General features: G+C 45.9%; 1 protein-coding gene across 1 annotated transcript in view; it reads right to left on the bottom strand.

Moving 5' to 3' along the window:
* Positions 1-219: 219 nt before the first annotated feature.
* The window catches only part of LOC148500781 (uncharacterized), a 114,758-nt gene continuing 92,247 nt past the window's right edge, over positions 220-22,730 (bottom strand). Inside the window, exon 18 of the mRNA XM_088451430.1 lies at positions 220-2,649. Within this exon, the coding sequence (XP_088307556.1) occupies positions 2,060-2,649 (590 nt within the window). The 3' untranslated portion in view covers positions 220-2,059. The remainder of the gene's footprint in view (positions 2,650-22,730) is intronic.

Genomic DNA, 22,730 nt, shown 5'->3' with positions numbered 1-22,730 from the left:
ATATTTAACTGTTTGGCAAGCACCTGTTATATAATGATTTAATGTAACTATATTATAATTTGATACTTATTAATCAGCTTTATACTAATAGAATATCATGTTGGGTCTCAGGATATTTTTGCATGCCAACAATACAATAAACCTTGTTTATAATATGCTATAGAACACATGAAGGGGCGATACAATTTTTTTGATGAATGATTTATTAATCACGTTTACGAAGCATGTTTTCAGACTATAGATTACGCAGAGCATATTCAATAGTGACACCACATTACTTACAAAGGATTTATAGATTAACATATCACAGTATAAATTGTCATCATCGCTAACTGATATCAGTAGTGTCAACTGAGCTATGTTATTGTGATTACTTTTATAGTTTACTATAGTCTTCATCATTGTTCATTTATTTTTTTACACTTTTTGATATTTCGCTTTGTATTATGTGGTGTTATACCTTGTGCCAATAACAGGATATTATTATTTTAAAAGATATCTAAACAAGATAAAATATATATTTTTAAGTAACTCATATCAGTATATACTTATTGATTTGTCTAAGAGTGGTTGATAGGGAATGTTCTTTTAGTATGGAACTCAATCCATTCCAGTAAGTTATAGATTGTATATTATTCCAGGAGCACCTACTGACCGGACTGATACATATTTGACATATATTGACACCAGTCTTCCTCCCATAGGTCATGTTTTCAGGATTTCTTTGTAAATAGGCATAATTATTGATCCAGCACAATAGATTAAATCACCTGTGCATGATTAAAGAAATCCAAAAAACATGACCTGCTGGGGTACTTAAGTATAGAAAAATAACAGTACTATGATACAGCAAAGTAAGATCTATGAGGGATAGGGACTATGAACATGATCGAGAGCTTTAAATTGTTCTCTTGACAAATTTTATTTCCTTCAGGACAAATTGAGAGTTGATGACCATTGGGGCACCTCTCACAATTTTTTGGTTTTTTTTTTTACCATGGAGTTTAAAAAAAACTAACTTCATTCACAAATCTTTCACTAAAAGAGTGACCCTGGCACGTCTTAATATTTTCTTGGCCCCAATAAAAGTAATGTAAATACTATACGTGCGTGATGCCAAATGTGAGTGATGCAGTAATGACGGAACCCTGAGATAGCATTCCTGCGTAAAACATTACCCACACTCAAAGCAGGAAAACAGCTTCTTGTCTGCGTGAATTTTCTCATGTGTAACCAGATCTGGGCTGGTAAGCGCTGCCGGGGAGAGCCTTCCTCCCCCTTATGCTGTATTAACCCCCTGGGTGCGCTGGCCTTATAAACATGGCTGCCGCCACTGTACCCGGCTCCAGACTCACTTGCCCCGGTGGTCCAGTGGGGGAGCGGACGCACCGGTCGCCCCACTACTGCAACCTCCTGTAGGTCTCAAACCGCCGGAGGTACAGACTGCCACGTGGTTCCCCACGAGCAGGGAATCACCTTACCTGTGTACCCGTGCTTACGTCTGCAGTCCCAGCATTGCTGCTACACAAGCTCCGCTGGTGCACGCTGAAATCACCAGTCTGGATACTGGTGTTGCAGCGCCGGTGGGGGTAGGTGGAGCAGCAGCACAGGTGTCCTTTAGGACGCCTAGCGCTGCTTGCTCTGAAGTAGAAAAAACGAAATAAAACATAAAATAAAAAACTTGGGACTGCCTGAGCAGTCCCCATTATAAATGTGCATCTGAATACTGCCGCACCAAATGAAAAACTGAATGACTGTGGCCAGGGGCGGGGTATATGTGGAGGAGGACCCGAAGCATCAGGAGCTGAAAGCTTAACTGTTTGGTGCCTGGATCACTCCAATAACATTCCCCATAGTATCCCTGTGGACCCCCTATGGACTCTGAAGAAATGGCTTCTCTCCTGTGTGATGGTGCTGATGAGTAACCAGATTTGATTTATTTGTAAAACTTTCCCCACACTCAAAACACAAAAAGTTTGTTCCCCTGTGAAGTCTCTGATGTCTAAAAAGGTTTCTATCTATAAAACATTTCCCACACTCAAAACACCAAAAAGACTTCTCACCTGTGTGAAGTCTCATGTGCAACAAGAGTTGATTTATATCCGAAACATTTTCCACACTCCGAACACAAAAATGGCTTCTCTCCTTTGTGAAGTTTCTTGTGTGCAAGAAGAGTTGATTTATAGCCGAAACATTTCCCACACTCAGAACATGAAAATGGCTTCTCACCTGTGTGACTTCTCTTATGTGCAACCAGATGCGATTTATCCCTAAAACATTTCCCACACTCTGAACAGCAAAATGGCTTCTCACCGGTGTGAAGTCTCTTATGTACGATAAGTTTTGATTTACCTTTAAAACATTTCCCACACTCGCAACAGGAAAATGGCTTCACGTCTGAGTGAGTTCGCTGATGTGTCACAAGAATAGATTTCTGTGTAAAACATTTCCCACACTCAGAACAGGAAAATGGTTTCTCCCCCGTGTGAACTCTCTCATGGTAAATAAGAGCTGATTTTTGAGCAAAACATTTCCCACACTCAGAACATGGAAAGAGTTTATCACCTGTATGAAGTCTCTGATGTGTAACAAGACTGGATTTCTGTGTAAAATATTTCCCACACTCAGAACAGGAAAATGGTTTCTCTTCTGTGTGAAGTCTTTTATGTATGATAAATTTTGATTTATCTTTAAAACATTTCCCACACTCGCAACAGGAAAATGGCTTCAGATCTGAGTGAGTTTTCTGATGAGTAACAAGATGGGATTTTTGTGTAAAACATTTCCCACACTCAGAACAGGAAAATGGCTTCTCCCCTGTGTGAATTCTCTTATGGCAAGCAAGATCTCTTTTTTGTGCAAAACATTTCCCACACTCAGAACACTGAATGGATTTCTGAGCCATCTTAGTTGGCTGATGGGTAATAACTTGTGTAAAACATCTGGAATCTATAGGACAGGGAAATACTTTATCTGCACTAAGTTCTGTAATAGATGTACCAATATCACAGTTATAGGAATATTCCTCAGGATTAGAGGGAACAGAGGAGATCACTGCATCCTCAGATACTGGCTCTATAATTGGGGTAACAGGGTTTGCTCCCGGAGAATCTCGTCTTCTGTTATCTTTTATTTCACCATCTTGGCATAAAATGAGATGTCCCTCTGTGATATTCCTACTTGTGTGTTCATCTGCTGGGAATAAAATAAATGTATGGAAATATGGATGTTTCTCGTAAGAAGTTAAATTAATCGCTATATTTATAACAGTCTTTACATGATTATTCTAATAACTAGGCCGCTTGATCTGGAGTTTTATTTGCCACATTGAAAACTTATGCTGGCTTACCAGAGCTGAAATGAGCCTTCGAATAATAAAGCATGGATGGGGGGAAAAAAAGGGGATAAAACTTAACTATTATTAGCGAACCCTGATAATAAAAAGAGTGATAATTGATGCACGCAATACAAAAAAAAAATAAATGTATATAAAAAGAATAATTGTGTCAAATCACAAATTAATTACTCAAATGCAGATCAGTGAAAATATCTTAAATATATTCCTGGTTAGCAGAATTAATTGGTCACTGACTAACAGGGATATAGACAAACACCACCTACCTACATTAAAAAATGTCTATGTAGGTATGAGCCACTTACATTCATTAATTTCACGACCATATAGTTATGCCGGAAAACACCCCAAATTGGCTCATGAATCAAATTAGATTTTGTGTTATGGTACTTAATATGTCCCAAATAAATAAGCTGAAGTTAGAGGGTATAATATAAACACCAGCAAATGTATTCTACGTAAAATATATTATCTCCATCAAATCATATACTATAGTTGACAAAGTAAAGGTTCAATAACCATACTTATCTGACAGTCTGTTAAGAAACTGCAAACCTAATTGGTAGTAAATCTGATGATCATTTGCCAGCATTATATGATAGAGAATCCCTTAAGGCAATAGAGCATGTAATAAATAATACCTTATACAATCAATCACAGGTAATTATTGCAGAATGATTAGGATGACGCTTTAGTTAAAAAAAAATGTTAATTCACGCAACTATTAAAATGAGCATCAATTAAATAGCTAAATGGACTCACCATGAACAGCTATAACATTACATGAAAATAGACATCCCTTTAAAAACAATTCCATACTGAAATCAAACAGCATATAGTGACAGAATGTGTCTCACTCCTGCTCTGTACATGGCAGGCATAACATTGGTCCATAAAGAAACATACAATTCCATGCAACCTTATGCGGTTGATTGGTAGTAATTATTGCAGTCTGATTTCAATACAGATGTCTTTTAAATAACCTGTGAGGCTCCTCATGAAGGCTTGTATGCACATGTACAAGTATTAATGCAGGTTGAGTCTCCCATATCCAAATATTCCGAAATACGGAATATTTTTAGCATGGCTGTGAAAGTGAAACCTTTGCTTTCTGATGGTTCAATGTACACAAACTTTGTTTAAAGCACAAATAACTTTCAGGCTGTGTGTATAATGTAAATATGAAACATAAATGAATTTCATGTCTGTACACAAAAAATTTTTAATGCACAAAATTATTAAAAATATAGTATAAAATTACCTGCAGGCTGTGTGTATAAGGTGTATATAACACACAAATGCATTCTGTGTTTAGATTTGGGTCCCATTCCCAAGATATTTCATTATTTTATTCAAATATTCCAAAATACGGAATATTCCGATATCCAAAATACCCCTGGTCCCAAGCATTTTGGATATGGGAGACTCAACCTGTAGTTGTAACCAGTGGGTTAAATAATTAATTTCTACATGGGCATATAAGTTGTAACACACAGCCTGTGCTAGGCCCCATTGAGGTTTGAAAAGAGATTGTATTCAACCAGTCTATTCACATACTGGTCAGATAACCTTTTGAGGTCAAACAAGACATACATTGAGGGGCCCTAACTTGTACCTGTCATTATCAGAAATGTATAATGAGCCCTTCATACCTTATATGGTGTTATCAATAGACAGTGAGCCACATTCCCATAGGGTGACCATTGTAAGATGTGTAGAGACTCTAAGCATTATGGGTAACTAATAGTGATGTCCATATTCTACACACAAAGGGGCTTTGAAAGAGTTTATCTCCAGACATACTAGGACACGTCATTACTGTATTTCTTGTCTGGTAGTATATGATAGTGCTTACAGAGCTAGTGCAAGAGATAAGTATGGTTCATGCTATGTTCTACCAATCAGTGCTTGATACCCAGTTTGTAACGAATATGGGCTTAATATCCGGAAAGCCAACAACCCATACTAGGGTATATAAATGAAGACCTAGACAAAGGTTCTTTGGCTCGTGTATGGACCTGAAACTGCAATAGGGTGCCTGCAATGTATATTGGAAGACCTGGGCGTTATTGAAACGAGGGCTCCCTAGAAGAAGATGAAGTACGTCTTATGTTGAAGATGATGAACTACTGGAGTCACCTGAATACCTAAACAGAAGTTGAGTATACTGTATACTTAGTATGTTAATTGTTTGTTTGTTACTTGTAAATAAAGTGTGTTCATTTGTTCTCACTCAAATGGTCACGTGTGTGTACTATTTCATTTCGATCAGAACGAAACCCACAGTTATGCAATAGCCAACATAAAATAGTAACTGGAGCCAGTCTAGTGTGCAGTATATATAGAGAGATAGCCTGCAGTGTATCAATTAAAGAAGCAGCTGCAGCATTGTGATTATAAACATATTGATTAGCTCAATGGAAGGAAGTAAAGCCCAGGGCAGAGAAAATGTCCTGCCACTTCTACTTTCCCTAGTCTGAAAACACTGAACCAGGGACGAGAGAGTGGAAAAATACAGTCCCTGGTAGAAACAACAGTGAGCACTTATGCAGTCTGGGAAGCCAGCTGTGTCTCTCCCCTGTTACCTTATTGGAATTGCAGGAGAGGTCACAGGCATCACCCAGAGGAGAGAGTGCTAAAGAGGGGACAGAAAAGTACATCCGGTCCACAAGTCAAAAGGGCAAGAGCTGAAGGGGTGGTGTGTCTGTAATGTTGCTTGGAGCAAGCAGCTCAAAGGATGTACGTTTCGCCTGTAGGCTCGGTCACCTGATGTTTGTGGTATGTATTTGTGTTTTACAGAAACCCAATAAATAATCTTTAAAAAAAAAAAAAAAACTATCTTCATTGAAAATTAAGAGTTATGGTAAAACTTACACCCTTGTTAACTATTTCTTCAAAGTCCATATGGTCCACAAGGATACCATGGGGTATATTTGGTTGGAGTCAGCCGTGTACCAAACAGTTAAAAGCTTTAGCTCCCAGGATGCACCGGTCCTCCTCCATATATACCCCGCCCCCAACCGCAGGCAGCCAGTTTTGTAAGCAAGCAAAAGGCAGGACTAGGAGAGAGAGAGAGAGAGAGAGAGAGAAGGAAGATCAATCCACACTAGAAACACTCACAGAGGATGAGGGAATCAGTGACCGAGAGAAAAATACCCAATGAAGCCAGGTGCGTCAGGGTGGGCACCTTCGAAGAAATAAGAGTTAACAAGGGTAAGTTTTAATCTTAATATCTTCTTTAGGTTCCATAGGGGGTCCACAGGGATACCATGGGGACATCCTAAAGCAGTTTCCCCTAAGGGTGGGGACGCTCCTGAGCAGAAAGGAGAATCCTGCGCCCAAAGGAAGCATCCTGAGAGGCAAAAGTATCAAAGACAAAGAACCTAAGGAAGGTGTGGACGGAAGCCTACCTGGCCATCCTACACAATTGTCTAGCAGAAGCGCCACGGCAAACCGTACATGAAGGTCCGACAAACCGAAACCACACTCAAATGAAAAACCCAGGATACCACTTTTGGAAGGTAACCATCCGGGTACTGAGGACAGCTCTGTCCTAGATAAAAAATAAAAAGCAAGCACCCAGAAACCCCTAAAATCATAGGGTCATAACATCTGTGTGAGCACCCTTAAAAATAAGAGTGCTAAGCTCTGTGACAGATGCTAGCTGAGGAAGGCTTCCTCGCCCAAAGCATCATCCTGACCACAGAGCTATAGAAGCCTTTGGCCCTTAAAAGGGATAACAAGAGCCATGCCGTCAAAGACAGACGAGGTAGGTCTGAGTGCAGACAAGGATGCTGTGCTAACATATCTGGTCATAGAGGAAGTGGAAAAGGAATGTCTATGGAGAGACTCCGTAGATCGGTGAACCAGTGGTGCTTGGGCAAGGCTGGAGCTATCGGTATCACCATGCCACCTTCCTGTTTGAATTTCCAGAGAACCCTTGAGAGGAGGGAAATCGGCGGAAACAGGTATGCGAAATTGAAATTCCATCGCACTGCCAGAGCATTTACAAAAGCTGCTGAGGGGTCTCTGGTCCTGGACTTGTACCTGGAGACCTTGTGGTTGTGACATGAGGCCATGAAGTCTAAGTCTGGTAGGTTCCATTTGTCCACCAGGAGTTGAAAGCCCATTCTCCGGCGTGTACGTCCTGATGGCTTAGGACATCGAATAAACCTGTTGAGGGATTCGACACTCAGAATAGGCCGATGAGAACCAATGGGCTTCTGAATCAAAAAGAGAGTGGAATAAAAACCGGTTCCTCGATGGTCTGGTACGGTAGGCTGGTGAGGAGGTTCATAACAATTAACACACTGACCATCCTGCACAAAATCCTGAGAGGACAAGCCTGCTGAACAGGTTTTGCATGTAACCAGCACAGGGGCCGCAGCCTCCTTAGTACCTTTGCCTTTGGAAGACATAGTAATACCCAGTAAACAGAACACAATAAAGTGTATAGCTAATAATGCAATGTGACACCCTTCACAAATACAAGTAAATACAAAGTACTATTGTACCCCTACGCACCCAAGCGTCTCATTAGGAAGGAGGGAAGGAGATGTGGGAAGACTAACCTGAGAAATCACACTGTGAGCTGGGGGAGGGGCTGTCAGGGAGAGGTTACGTCCCCATTGTTGTATTAACCCCCGGGTCTACTGGCTTAACAAAGGCACCAAGAGCCAGATTTTACTGCCCTGGTGGTGTAGTAAGGGTGCGGGAGAACCGGACACCCCACAATAACGTCTTCCGGCAGGTCTCCACAGCCGGAGGTAAGGACTGCATTAAGACGTGATTTCCCGGAAGTGGGGAATCTCCTTACCTGACATCCCCGTGCGTCCGGCTGCCGCCCTAGGTCTCCCAGTGGAGCGGCTAGCCAAGCCCCGCTGGTGCCCGCCGTAATCACCAGACCACTCACTGGTGTTGCGGCACTGGCGGGGGTAGTTGGAGCAAGGCACGCAGGCATCCATTAGGACGCTCAGCGCTGGTGCTCTATAACAAAGTAAAAACTTCAAAGCATAAAATAAAAGCTTGGGACTACCTAATGCAGTCCCACTGTTCTAAAGGTGCGACTGCTTCTGCTAGCACCAAACAAAGAAACTGGCTACCTGTGGCTGGGGTATATATGGAGGAGGACCGGTGCATCCTGGGAGCTGAAGCTTTTAACTGTTTGGTGCACAGCTGACTCCAACCAACTATACCCCATAGTATCCCTGTAGACTCCCTATGGAACCTGAAGAAGAAAGAAGAACAAGGAGTCCTGGAAGCGATGATATGGCCCCCAACAGAGCCCTGATCTCAACATCTTGAGTCTGTCTGGGATTGCATGAAGAGACAGAAGGATTTGGGCAAGCCTACATCCACAGATGATCTGTGGTTAGTTCTCCAAGATATTTGGAACAACCTCCCTGCCGAGTTCCTTCAAAAATTGTGTGCAAGTGTACCTAGAAGAATTGATGCTGTTTTGAAGGCAAATATTGATTTAATTTAATTTCTCTTCTGTTCATTCGCTTTGCAGTTTGTTGATTGATAGAAATAAACTAACACTTCTATTTCTGAAAAGCATTCTTACTTCGCAGCATTTTTTTCCACACCTGCCTAAAACTTTTGCACAGTACTGTACATGCAACTGTTGTTATATGTACATGCAACTTTTGGGAACCACCCACTTCTTCATCAAACCTTTCCAGCTCTCATCCTAACCTACTGCTCCTTCATCTGTGTCACAGCTGTGTCTGCCCCTCCCCCGTTAGAATGTAAGCTTTCACAAGCAGGACCCTCTTCCCTCATGTGCTTCTCCTTTCCTTACAGGGGCGTTTCTAGAGAGGAGGGGGCCAGTTTGCAATCTCCAACACGGGCCCACTCCTCTCTGTCCACTGAGCTGTGCGCAGCCAGCACCGGAGTTACAGACTAAGGGCACTAGAGTGCGCCCAGAGTCTAGAGAGTATGCGCAGGTCACCGGGAAAATGGCCGTGGCAACCATTTTCCCTGTACTGCGCATACAACGTGAAAATGGCCGCGGCGGCCATTTTACAGTCGTTTTTACACGGCCGGACCCCCGAGCAGACGTGGGACTCCGGAGAGGTAAGTAATACTATCGGTGCAGGGTGTGCGGTGCGGGGCTCCCCTAGACTCAGGGGCCCCGCACCCATTATAGATACGCCCGTTTCCTTTCCTTATACTATCATCTACTCCTAGCTCCCCACAAGGGCACCTAGCACTTGGTTGCTGATGCCCTGCTGTTTATGTAAGTGTTATGATCCCTAATGAAGTAATGTTTATAACCATGTCCTTGTCCTGCATAGTTTTGTACTATTAATAACTTTTCTTGTGTGCTCATTTGTTTATGTACTGTGTATGGCGCTGTGGAACCCTTGTGCAGAAAATATAAATAAAGGAGACTAATAATAATATTCAAAAATAATAATTTGCACTCTAAGAGCCTGGATTCTGAGCAACAAGCCATGTTTATTTTGGACCCATTTCAGCATAATTTTCTACGTGATGCGATCGGCATCCCAGCGGTCGCAGTTGCTAATACGCACGCAATCAGCCGATTGTTGCGTCCTGTGCAGGTGTATGCATCGCAGTGCGCGAACTAGCTATTACGACCGGGACTGCGATCGCAGAGACTAAGAAGATCCCTCGCAGAGTGATTGACAGGAAGCAGTTTTTGAGTGGTGAGGGGGTGACGGGTCAGGGAAACGCAGGCGTGCCAGTGCGTTCGCAAGCCGCTGCAGGGGTGTGCATATATTATCCACTGCAATGCCATACGCTGTGTGAGGCCTGACAACGTGCGTGGTTGTTAGCAGTTCCTGAGTAAGGTCAGGGCTTGTGCAAGTGCGCGTCAGGCTGCAATGGTACTCGATTGTACCGATGGTTTCGCTATTCTGCTAAGCATTACGGATGTGTGTAAGGTAAAGTGGGCGTCCTTACGTTGTGCCGAGTTTCCATTGCCATCGCAATGGATTGGTGGAACTGCGTGCGCACGCAATATTGCGATCCGTAGTGAATCAGGCCCAGAGTCCATACACAGAGTCGCAGTTGCGATTGAAACACAGGTAGTGTTCATTCTAGCACCCTGCACCTGTCACAACCCGTGCAGTTCCTCTTTCCTGCCTGGGGTGTGGCTCTCTGCTCAGGTGCTTTTAGCACCCTCAGCTGATGCAACAAAGTGCTAAGATACAGACCAGAGTGTACTAGAAGCACCAGAGCAGAGAGCGACACCCCAGGCAGGAAAGAGGAACTGCACATGTTGTGACAGGTGCAGGGTGCTAGAATGAACACCAACACGGTCTCAGAAATGTCTTTGGCGGTGACAGGGAGGTGGCTTAGTGAACATACTGAGATGGTGCGTCTTATGTTGTCTCGCAGGCTGATGTGGTTGAAAACTTAAGATGCATAATAGTTCACAGTAGAGGCCATACCTTAACTTTTTGTTATTTATTCATAATTATTTCCCCCCACCCCAATTGTGATGGTTTATTATTTTGAAATCAGTTCTTTCCGAATCTATTCTAGGTATTTTGACTCATGTATTATCCAGGCATTATGTATATTTATCATATTTTATCATCATGGTGCGACGAATACTCATACTTAGATTAAGGTCTTGGTGCTCTGATTATACTATTTTCAGATTACAATAAAGATTAAAGAAGAACAAACAAACAGGTAGTAACTTGTCAGTTCCTGATGGAACAAAGCAATAATAAGAAGTAGAGGACAGGTGTCAGACATGGTCAAGTCTTTGAAATTGGCTTCTCCTTGTCCTTCTCGGGCAACAACACAGTACAAAATGCTCAAGTACGATTTATATCTAATTTTATGTGTATACAGATATACACATACAATTGAATTCAACAATAACACATCATATGTTAGACCAACTGACTAATGCCCCTTTATGGCTTCTATCTCCTTGGATAAGTTCTCTTAATCATGAATACTATTGTTATGAATGTAACGCCTCCAATAACAGCAGCAGCAGGTCGTTAGGCCATTCCCCCGAAGCAGGTTATTAACTGAGCCTGTGCATAACTATGCAGAAGCTGCACCGCTATGATAAAAAGTCAGATTGTTCCTAAGCATTGGTGGTATGAAGAGGGATATAGGACCCAGCGTCTGAGCCGATACAGCAGCCACACCATGCCAGAAGAAAGGCGAGAGTTTAACAAAGACCCCTGCGTGTTAGCAGTAAGGCTCTCAGGGCATACAAGGCTCACACAGCAGAACAAGTGCCTCCACTGGGCGTTTAATAATAATTCACCAATGTCTTTTTCATCATATTTGTAGGCAGAAAGAGACTGGTCAGATCTCTGGGCTGGTAACACACAGTGACACGATGTGAGGGGGGAGAGCAGGAGTCTAATAGGGGCTGATGGCTCCTGACTCCCCCACTGGGCAGATACTTTGTCCTCAATAGTCTGTAGTGACAGAGGAGGGTGTAGGATAAGAGATTGCTGTAGTGACAGAGGAAGGTGTAGGATAAGAGATGGCTGTAGTGACAGAGGAGGGTGTAGGATAACAAGAGATATGGTAAGAACTTACCTTTGTTATCTCTGTTTCTACGAAGTCCATAGGGTCCACAGGGTTGACCTTGGGGTATAGGTTGGGAACCAAATCCGGGCACCACGCAGTTAAAGCTTTTAGCTCCCAGGATGCACTTGGGTCCACTCTCCCTATAACCCCACCCCCAGCCAGAGGCACCTCAGTTTGTAAGTAGCCAAAGGCCGGAGGAGGAGAAAAAAAGAGAGAAAACTGGAACACTCGATAACCATACTCACAGAAATGGGAGACGGAAAACCGGTGACCAGTCACACAGCCCATTTGAAGCCAGGTGCGTCAGGGCGGGCGCCCTGTGGACCCTATGGACTTCGTAGAAACAGAGATAACAAAGGTAAGTTCTTACCATATCTCTTGTTTTCTACTTCAGGGTCCATAGGGGGTCCACAGGGTTGACCTTGGGGATGTCCCAAAGCAGTTCAACCAAGGGAGGGGACGCTCCTGTGCTGAGAGGAGAATCCGCCGCCAAAAAGGAAGCATCCTGAGAGGCAAAGGAAAACAATGCCTAGAACCTTAAAAATGTGTAGACAGAAGACCAGGTGGCCACCTAGCAAGGCAAACCAGCCAAGGCGCCACCGCGAGCCACCCACGAGGGTTACATGGCCCGAGAAAAAAAACAAGCAGCAACAACAGAAAGGCCTACCCATGGGTAGGCCCCTGAAGAAGACATACGAGGCCGTCCAGCCAACATATGGCCATAGGCCGGCCATCCTTTCCTGTTAAAACCAGAAATCTCAGACCACCAATAAGGAGTCCGATTTCCGTCAGGAACTTGAATGGATCACATAAATCCACAGAGGCCGGACCACAGTCAATGAGGCCACACCAGCCGAGAGGACTGGGGACTGAATGGCCGCACCATAAGTTCCAGAATAATATGGAACCTGAAAATCACTAAGAAGAAACACAGGGTGAGAGCAACTCACACCCTAACAAGATGCCCTCCAGAAGAGGGAACCACATGAGAACGCTCCCAATTCCGACACTCACCTGGTTGATATAAACTCCCTGATAGAAAGAGAGAAAGCCAAAGCAATAGACCATGTAATGGCTATTACAACCAGCGGTTCCATTAACTTTCCCCGGAGTTAACGAAGAACCACTACTAACTCCCAAGGAGACCCTAGGGAGGACAAATGGAGGCATAATCCAGAGAACACTCCAAAGGATGAACTGGATATCAGAGCGGAGCAATTCCATAACCTAATCATACTGACAGTGTAGAGATCTGCACTGTCAGGAAGGCCAGGCCGAGGGAGAAACCCAAGCCAGCCGGAAGGAATGCCAGAAAATCTGGAAATCCTGGACACCAGAGGATCGTATTGATAAGTATAATACCATAAGAATTATGGCTGCCACAGATTGTGGTAGGTCCCAGCAAAAGCTGATCCATGTGCTCCAATCATTCCAACGATGACAAAGCCATGGAAGCCGTAAGACCACTATAGGGACGTAGTCAAAGACAAACGACCCAGGTCCAAGGCAAACCCCAGGACCCTGAGACAACAGGTCTGGGTAGCGAAGCATCAGGAATGGAGTATCGATGGAGAGACTCCGAAAAACCAAGTACCCCTGACATCTGGGGCAATCAGGAGCCACCAGCAGGAAAGCATCTCTGTCTCTATTGAAACACTTCCCTCGAGGAAGAATGGAGACTGGAGAACACAGGTACGCAAATTGGAAGAACCCCTTCACCGACAAAGAGTCACTGAAGGTTGCTTCAGAATCCCCAGAGTTGGACTGTAACACCATAGTGTGATAGAGTCAGAAGGCCATGAGTGTCACCTCAGGAGGGCCCCCCCCCCCTGCTCACCAGGAGATGAAACCTCTCTTGGGGAAGAGACTAGTCCCCGGGATGCACGTCGTAACGGCTGAGGACTCCCGCTTCCCAATGGAGAGCACCCGAAATGAACACTGTCGAGATGGTCGGGAGGAGACCCTCAGACAATGCCCGAATGTATGACATACCTGACATTGCCACCCAACGAACAGTATTGCTAAAAAGGAAGCCACTGTTCTGACCCTGTCGGACTGAACTTTTTCAGGTTCACCTGGAAACAAGGGCTATGCCAGAGTGAAGCCCAAGACAGGCTAAAGTTCCAACAAGTTAATTGACAGGGTGGAATCGACAGACATCCAATTGCACTGAAATGGATGCGAACCAGACACTGTCCTTAGCAAAGAATACCCTGGACGAGATGGCCATAGTCACCCGAAAAGGGACCGACTTGCCTCCGGGGAGAGCATCATCGTTTGAACAGTGATCCGACAGAAAAAACTCGTTCCATCTGGAGATAAGCCAATTATGGAAAGGCCTGGAATGGAACTGAGCCCATTCCACCCTTCCAAAGGCAGACACTGAATAGTGGACCATGCATCCCAGAGTGTAAAGACATATGGCGACTGCGCAGACATCCATGTACTCCTAATGGAAGAGTGGAGATGCCGTCTTAAGCCAGAAGAATTCTCAGATTTTGAGAATCCAGCAGGGCTCCTAGGTGAAGAATACCCAGAGAGGGATGCAGGGAGGACTTTTTTCCCCTTGATTAAACGTCTGCACCCTGAAGAACCCACAGTCAACCAGACCCGGCTGTAAAGTACCCCGGTGATCCTGCTAAGAGCAGGAGGCCATCCAGGTACAGGAGCATTGGGATATACTGAACAGAAGAACTGTCAGAAAATCCAAAACGCTGGTAAACCCCTGTGGGGCTGAGATCAGTCCCAACAGGCAGAGCCCGAAAAATCGTAAGTGCTGTGATACAGCAAACCTCAGTCCATGCTGAGGTAAGGTCTCTGTAAGTACCCGTAGGCACGCGTCCTGTATATCCAGTGATACCATAAAGTCCCCGGGTTCCAAACATAGTATGATGGAGCATAGGGATTGCTTCCTGAACCCAGGTAGCTTTAGGAACTGGTTCGGGGAATTGAGACAGAGAATAGGCCAAAGAGGACCATTCAGCCACCGCACCAGAAAGAAAGCAGAACAACCAGTCCCTCGCTGAGAAAGTGGGGATGGCCCAATTAGCTCCGCTTACCGCAACAACTGTATAGCTTTCTGGATTTGTAAGGCCCTGTTCCGAATAAGGGCCTGCGTACCATCACATGGAAATAGGCCGCCTGAGCAAAGAGAGGGCGTACCCTCCTACCCACGTAGCCGCGGCAACTAGACACTAGTACCGGGCAAACTGAGAAATCGCCATCTCCCAGTGGTAGGCCTGTCTCGTCAGGCTGACGATATATCCGTTGGTTCAGAAGCAGGATCGGCTGGCAGTCCAGGCCTGCTCGGAACTGGATATGTCGGCCCTTGTAAAGGCCGACAGTCTATGAAGAAACAGACCTTTAGGCTGACCCAGAGGACAAAAAGACTTAATAGTCTGAGGCCCCGTAGTGAGCATAGCTGACGGCGGGAAATTTGTACTGCCACTGTCAAGGTCAGATATACCCTATAGATGGTATCTGCACCTCTGCATTCCCAGAGCGCAGCCATAGGGTATTACGGAGGATACCGTCGCAGCCGGAACTCTGAAAGTTTGGAGCTGGTATCCAATATAGGCATGTCCACCTATGACAACTGCATATATTACGTGAGCGACCAAATACACTTGAACCCCAGACGTGTTGGAGGGGAAAAACATTACAAATACATCAGCTCAGTATGCAATAGTATTAACCAACCATGCTATCGCCATGGTAGGATGGGTAACAACCCCTGAAAGCGAGTATACTGATTTCAGGCAGAGTTACCACCTACGGATCAGAAGTATCCGACCACGCAGGAATGGGATGCGTAGTAACGTCTGTAATCCGACGAGTAACACGCCCATCCACCCCAGGAGGGGCTCATGATGACCCTCAGGGAATTTGGGACAGGAGACCAAACACTGTTGTAATACCTCATATCTGGCAACAGCCAGAGTCCCGCCCTGCGATCCACCCGCTAGTCAGCAACAGGGACCCAGAAGGCACGTAATACTGAGGGTGTATGATACAGGTGCAGGTCAACATTCACTCTAACCAGAATGGACCTGCTACCAGCCCTAAAACAGGGATAAAAATACTTGAGATAGGCTTCCCCCCCGTGTAAGAGGGAAAGAGCCCAAAACAGTATCCAGTTCACGGTAGAGCCAAGTGGGAAGTAAGCACAGGGCGTCCACCACGCCAATTTGCGTTTCATAGAAAAACGACTTCCACCCAGGGTGGCTGTTGTGGTAATCCCTGCAAGGGGCATGACAGACTATTGTGGCACCAGGGGGAATTCATATACTCGAAAAAACCCCTGTAGGGAGCGGTAGTCTGTGTCACAGGGGAAGAGTGCAAGAAACTGCGAGATACCCTGAGATGAAAAGGGCAGTATGGTGAAGTAACCCCAAGTGAGGTACAACAATGGGGCCCGCCCGGCGATCCGCAATTAAGAGGATCCCGAGAAAACAAACCGCCCAAGGGGGTCGTGAAAGGGACCGGCACCCGATGACGCCACATACAGAACCCTTTAAGAGTTAAATCCTCCGCACTAACACCTGCAGCACATGGCTTGCAGGATAGTAAAAATGGGTGCAGTATAACGCTCTATCTCCTGGTCAGACATATCTGACCAAGCCTTGTGATCAAGCAGCGCTATACTGGTCCTGACTGAAACTAAAAACTAGCTGCAGGGACCCATTTTCAGCGTATGCAACACACAGTTCCACTCAAAATATGGCAACGTGCAGCACGCAACAGTATGTGACAAACCTCACAGATATTAACAAGTATATAAATGTGAGGTCTCAGAACCACCCCAAGTACAGCTGTATTAGGGCAGATAAAGAAAAGGGATAGATATACACTGACAGGTGAGAGAATAAAGTACAGTCAGCACTAGCATAAGTCACATACCATGCAGATATACACATATATACATAAACATGTCATATAATATACTGCACTATTACACTGCATGCAACTTACCCAGATTCAGTGTCTGGGAAGGCTACAGCGCTGTGTACACTGACCTGATGGTGAGGTAGGCAGGGGGACTGGATTCACTGCCATCTCCAGAGATTTCTGCTGCACCACAGAGAAAATAGCCGCTGGAGACCTCAGAGGAAGCGTGGCCCGCGGAGGAAGCAGCTCAGCGACGCCAGACTATGGATACTGAAAGGCGCGCTGAGCTGAGGGGAGGAGCCGCTGTAACAGGGAAGGCTGTCTCCCCTGGCCGGCTATTAACCCCCGGGACGCCGGCTCCCTGCACCGAACACTAAGTCCCTGGTGGTCTAGTGGACACACGGGGTATGGGGGGCCCGCCGCCACTGCCGGCGCCTCCGGTCTGTCCCCAGAGACCGGAGGCACAGGACTGCATTTCAAATGCGCGGATCACCGCAAGCGGTGACCTGCGCCTTACCTGCTCCCCGTGGATCCGGCAGCAGTCCTGGGCGCCCGCAGAGTCCGGCTAGTACAGACTCTGGGGTCCCGCTGAGATCCCCAGATCTGTACTGGCGTCTCAGCGCCAGCGGGGTGACGGAGCGGCAGCTTAGACGTCCTATGGACAGTCTGACGCTGCCGCTATGAAGAATCCAAAGGAAAAATAAAAAACTCTGTCCTTCAGAAAAAATAAAGCTTAGGGGCTGCTAATCAGCTCCCCACTGCACTAAACGGTGACCCGACTCCGGCCGGGCACAACTTAAACTGAGGTGCCTCTGGCTGGGGGTGGGGTTATAGGGAGAGTGGACCCAAGTGCATCCTGGGAGCTAAAAGCTTTAACTGCGTGGTGCCCGGATTTGGTTCCCAACCTATACCCCAAGGTCAACCCTGTGGACCCCCTATGGACCCTGAAGTAGAAAAGAGATTGCTGTAGTGACAGAGGAGGGTGTAGGATAAGAGATGGCTGTAGTGACAGAGGAGGGTGTAGGATAAGAGATTGCTGTAGTGACAGAGGAGGGTGTAGGATAAGAGATTGCTGTAGTGACAGAGGAGGGTGTAGGATAAGAGATTGCTGTAGTAGTGACAGAGGAGGGTGTAGGATAAGAGAATGCTGTAGTGACAGAGGAGGGTGTAGGATAAGAGATGGCTGTAGTGACAGAGGAGGGTGTAGGATAAGAGACGGCTGTAGTGACGGAGGAGGGTTTAGGATAAGAGATGGCTGTAGTGACAGAGGAAGATGTAGGATAAGAGATTGCTATAGTGACAGAGGAGGGTGTAGGATAAGAGATTGCTGTAGTGACAGAGGAGGGTGTAGGATAAGAGAAGGCTGTAGTGACAGAGGAGGGTGTAGGATAAGAGATTGCTGAAGTGACAGAGGAGGGTGTAGGATAAGAGAAGGCTGTAGTGGCAGAGGAGGGTGTAGGATAAGAGATTGCTGTAGTGACAGAGGAGGGTGTAGGATAAGAGAGTACTGTAATGACAGAGGAGGGTGTAGGATAAGAGATTTCTGTAGTGACAGAGGAGGGTGTAGGATAAGAGAGTGCTGTAGTGACAGAGGAGGGTGTAGGATAAGAGAGTACTGTAATGACAGAGGAGGGTGTAGGATAAGAGAGTACTGTAGTGACAGAGGAGGGTGTAGGATAAGAGATTGCTGTAGTGACAGAGGAGGGTGTAGGATAAGAGATTGCTGTAGTGACAGAGGAGGGTGTAGGATAAGAGATTGCTGTAGTGACAGAGGAGGGTGTAGGATAAGAGATTGCTGTAGTGACAGAGGAGGGTGTAGGATAAGAGAGTGCTGTAGTGACAGAGGAGGGTGTAGGATAAGAGAGTGCTGTAGTGACAGAGGAGGGTGTAGGATAAGAGATGGCTGTAGTGACAGAGGAAGGTGTAGGATAAGAGATGGCTGTAGTGACAGAGGAGGGTGTAGGATAAGAGATTGCTGTAGTAGTGACAGAGGAAGGTGTAGGATAAGAGATTGCTGTAGTGACAGAGGAAGGTGTAGGATAAGAGATTGCTGTAGTAGTGACAGAGGAGGGTGTAGGATAAGAGATTGCTGTAGTAGTGACAGAGGAAGGTGTAGGATAGGAGATTGCTGTAGTGACAGAGGAGGGTGTAGGATAAGAGAGTGCTGTAGTGACAGAGGAGGGTGTAGGATAAGAGATTGCTGTAGTGACAGAGGAGGGTGTAGGATAAGAGATGGCTGTAGTGACAGTGGAAGGTGTAGGATAAGAGATTGCTGTAGTGACAGAGGAGGGTGTAGGATAAGAGATTGCTGTAGTGACAGAGGAGGGTGTAGGATAAGAGATGGCTGTAGTGACAGAGGAGGGTGTAGGATAAGAGATGGCTGTAGTGACAGAGGAGGGTGTAGGATAAGAGATTGCTGTAGTAGTGACAGAGGAAGGTGTAGGATAAGAGATTGCTGTAGTGACAGAGGAAGGTGTAGGATAAGAGATTGCTGTAGTGACAGAGGAGGGTGTAGGATAAGAGATGGCTGTAGTGACAGAGGAAGATGTAGGATAAGAGATTGCTGTAGTGACGGAGGAGGGTGTAGGATAAGAGATTGCTGTAGTAGTGACAGAGGAGGGTGTAGGATAAGAGATTGCTGTAGTGACAGAGGAGGGTGTAGGATAAGAGATTGCTGTAGTGACAGAGGAGGGTGTAGGATAAGAGATTGCTGTAGTAGTGACAGAGGAGGGTGTAGGATAAGAGAATGCTGTAGTGACAGAGGAGGGTGTAGGATAAGAGATGGCTGTAGTGACAGAGGAGGGTGTAGGATAAGAGATGGCTGTAGTGACGGAGGAGGGTGTAGGATAAGAGATTGCTGTAGTGACGGAGGAGGGTGTAGGATAAGAGAGTGCTGTAGTGACGGAGGAGGGTGTAGGATAAGAGATTGCTGTAGTGACAGAGGAGGGTGTAGGATAAGAGATTGCTGTAGTGACAGAGGAGGGTGTAGGATAAGAGAGTGCTGTAGTGACAGAGGAGGGTGTAGGATAAGAGATTGCTGTAGTGACAGAGGAGGGTGTAGGATAAGAGATTGCTATAGTGAGAGAGGAGGGTGTAGGATAAGAGATGGCTGTAGTGACAGAGGAGGGTGTAGGATAAGAGATTGCTGTAGTGACAGAGGAGGGTGTAGGATAAGAGATGGCTGTAGTGACAGAGGAAGGTGTAGGATAAGAGATGGCTGTAGTGACAGAGGAGCGTGTAGGATAAGAGATTGCTGTAGTAGTGACAGAGGAAGGTGTAGGATAAGAGATTGCTGTAGTGACAGAGGAAGGTGTAGGATAAGAGATTGCTGTAGTAGTGACAGAGGAGGGTGTAGGATAAGAGATTGCTGTAGTAGTGACAGAGGAAGGTGTAGGATAGGAGATTGCTGTAGTGACAGAGGAGGGTGTAGGATAAGAGAGTGCTGTAGTGACAGAGGAGGGTGTAGGATAAGAGAGTGCTGTAGTGACAGAGGAGGGTGTAGGATAAGAGATTGCTGTAGTGACAGAGGAGGGTGTAGGATAAGAGAAGGCTGTAGTGGCAGAGGAGGGTGTAGGATAAGAGATGGCTGTAGTGGCAGAGGAGGGTGTAGGATAAGAGATTGCTGTAGTGACAGAGGAGGGTGTAGGATAAGAGAAGGCTGTAGTAGTGACAGAGGAGGATGTAGGATAAGAGATTGCTGTAGTGACAGAGGAGGGTGTAGGATAAGAGATTGCTGTAGTGACAGAGGAGGGTGTAGGATAAGAGAGTGCTGTAGTGACAGAGGAGGGTGTAGGATAAGAGATTGCTGTAGTGACAGAGGAGGGTGTAGGATAAGAGAAGGCTGTAGTGGCAGAGGAGGGTGTAGGATAAGAGATGGCTGTAGTGGCAGAGGAGGGTGTAGGATAAGAGAGTGCTGTAGTGACAGAGGAGGGTGTAGGATAAGAGATTGCTGTAGTGACAGAGGAGGGTGTAGGATAAGAGATTGCTATAGTGACAGAGGAGGGTGTAGGATAAGAGAGTGCTGTAGTGACAGAGGAGGGTGTAGGATAAGAGATTGCTGTAGTGACAGAGGAAGGTGTAGGATAAGAGATTGCTGTAGTGACAGAGGAAGGTGTAGGATAAGAGATTGCTGTAGTGACAGAGGAGGGTGTAGGATAAGAGATTGCTGTAATGACAGAGGAGGGTGTAGGATAAGAGATTGCTGTAGTGACAGAGGAGGGTGTAGGATAAGAGATTGCTGTAGTGACAGAGGAGGGTGTAGGATAAGAGAGTGCTGTAGTGACAGAGGAGGGTGTAGGATAAGAGAGTACTGTAATGACAGAGGAGGGTGTAGCATAAGAGATTGCGGTAGTGACAGAGGAGGGTGTAGGATAAGAGAGTACTGTAGTGACAGAGGAGGGTGTAGGATAAGAGATTGCTGTAGTGTCAGAGGAGGGTGTAGGATAAGAGATTGCTGTAGTGACAGAGGAGGGTGTAGGATAAGAGATTGCTGTAGTGACAGAGGAGGGTGTAGGATAAGAGATTGCTGTAGTGACAGAGGAGGGTGTAGGATAAGAGATTGCTGTAGTGACAGAGGAGGGTGTAGGATAAGAGAGTGCTGTAGTGACAGAGGAGGGTGTAGGATAAGAGAGTGCTGTAGTGACAGAGGAGGGTGTAGGATAAGAGAGTGCTGTAGTGACAGAGGAGGGTGTAGGATAAGAGATTGCTGTAGTGACAGAGGAGGGTATAGGATAAGAGAAGGCTGTAGTGGCAGAGGAGGGTGTAGGATAAGAGATTGCTGTAGTGGCAGAGGAGGGTGTAGGATAAGAGATGGCTGTAGTAGTGACAGAGGAGGGTGTAGGATAAGAGATTGCTGTAGTGACAGAGGAGGGTGTAGGATAAGAGATTGCTGTAGTGACAGAGGAGGGTGTAGGATAAGAGATTGCTGTAGTGACAGAGGAGAGTGTAGGATAAGAGAGTGCTGTAGTGACAGAGGAGGGTGTAGGATAAGAGAGTACTGTAATGACAGAGGAGGGTGTAGGATAAGAGATTGCGGTAGTAACAGAGGAGGGTGTAGGATAAGAGAGTACTGTAGTGACAGAGGAGGGTGTAGGATAAGAGATTGCTGTAGTGACAGAGGAGGGTGTAGGATAAGAGATTGCTGTAGTGACAGAGGGGTGTAGGATAAGAGATTGCTGTAGTGACAGAGGAGGGTGTAGGATAAGAGATTGCTGTAGTGACAGAGGAGGGTGTAGGATAAGAGAGTGCTGTAGTGACAGAGGAGGGTGTAGTATAAGAGAGTGCTGTAGTGACAGAGGAGGGTGTAGGATAAGAGAGTGCTGTAGTGACAGAGGAGGGTGTAGGATAAGAGAGTGCTGTAGTGACAGAGGAGGGTGTAGGATAAGAGATTGCTGTAGTGACAGAGGAGGGTGTAGGATAAGAGAAGGCTGTAGTAGTGACAGAGGAGGGTGTAGGATAAGAGAAGGCTGTAGTAGTGACAGAGGAGGGTGTAGGATAAGAGAAGGCTGTAGTAGTGACAGAGGAGGGTGTAGGATAAGAGATGGCTGTAGTGACAGAGGAGGGTGTAGGATAAGAGATGGCTGTAGTGACAGAGGAGGGTGTAGGATAAGAGATGGCTGTAGTGACAGAGGAGGGTGTAGGATAAGAGATTGCTGTAGTGACAGAGGAGGGTGTAGGATAAGAGAGTGCTGTAGTGACAGAGGAGGGTGTAGGATAAGAGAAGGCTGTAGTGACAGAGGAGGGTGTAGGATAAGAGATTGCTGTAGTGACAGAGGAGGGTGTAGGATAAGAGATTGCTGTAGTGACAGAGGAGGGTGTAGGATAAGAGAGTGCTGTAGTGACAGAGGAGAGTGTAGGATAAGAGAGTGCTGTAGTGACAGAGGAGGGTGTAGGATAAGAGAGTACTGTAATGACAGAGGAGGGTGTAGGATAAGAGATTGCGGTAGTAACAGAG

The sequence above is a fragment of the Taudactylus pleione genome, unplaced genomic scaffold, assembly GCF_031769625.1.
Source record: "Taudactylus pleione unplaced genomic scaffold, aTauple2 ptg000547l, whole genome shotgun sequence".
NCBI lineage: Eukaryota > Metazoa > Chordata > Amphibia > Anura > Myobatrachidae > Taudactylus > Taudactylus pleione.
This window is presented reverse-complemented; position numbering and strand designations above follow the sequence as displayed.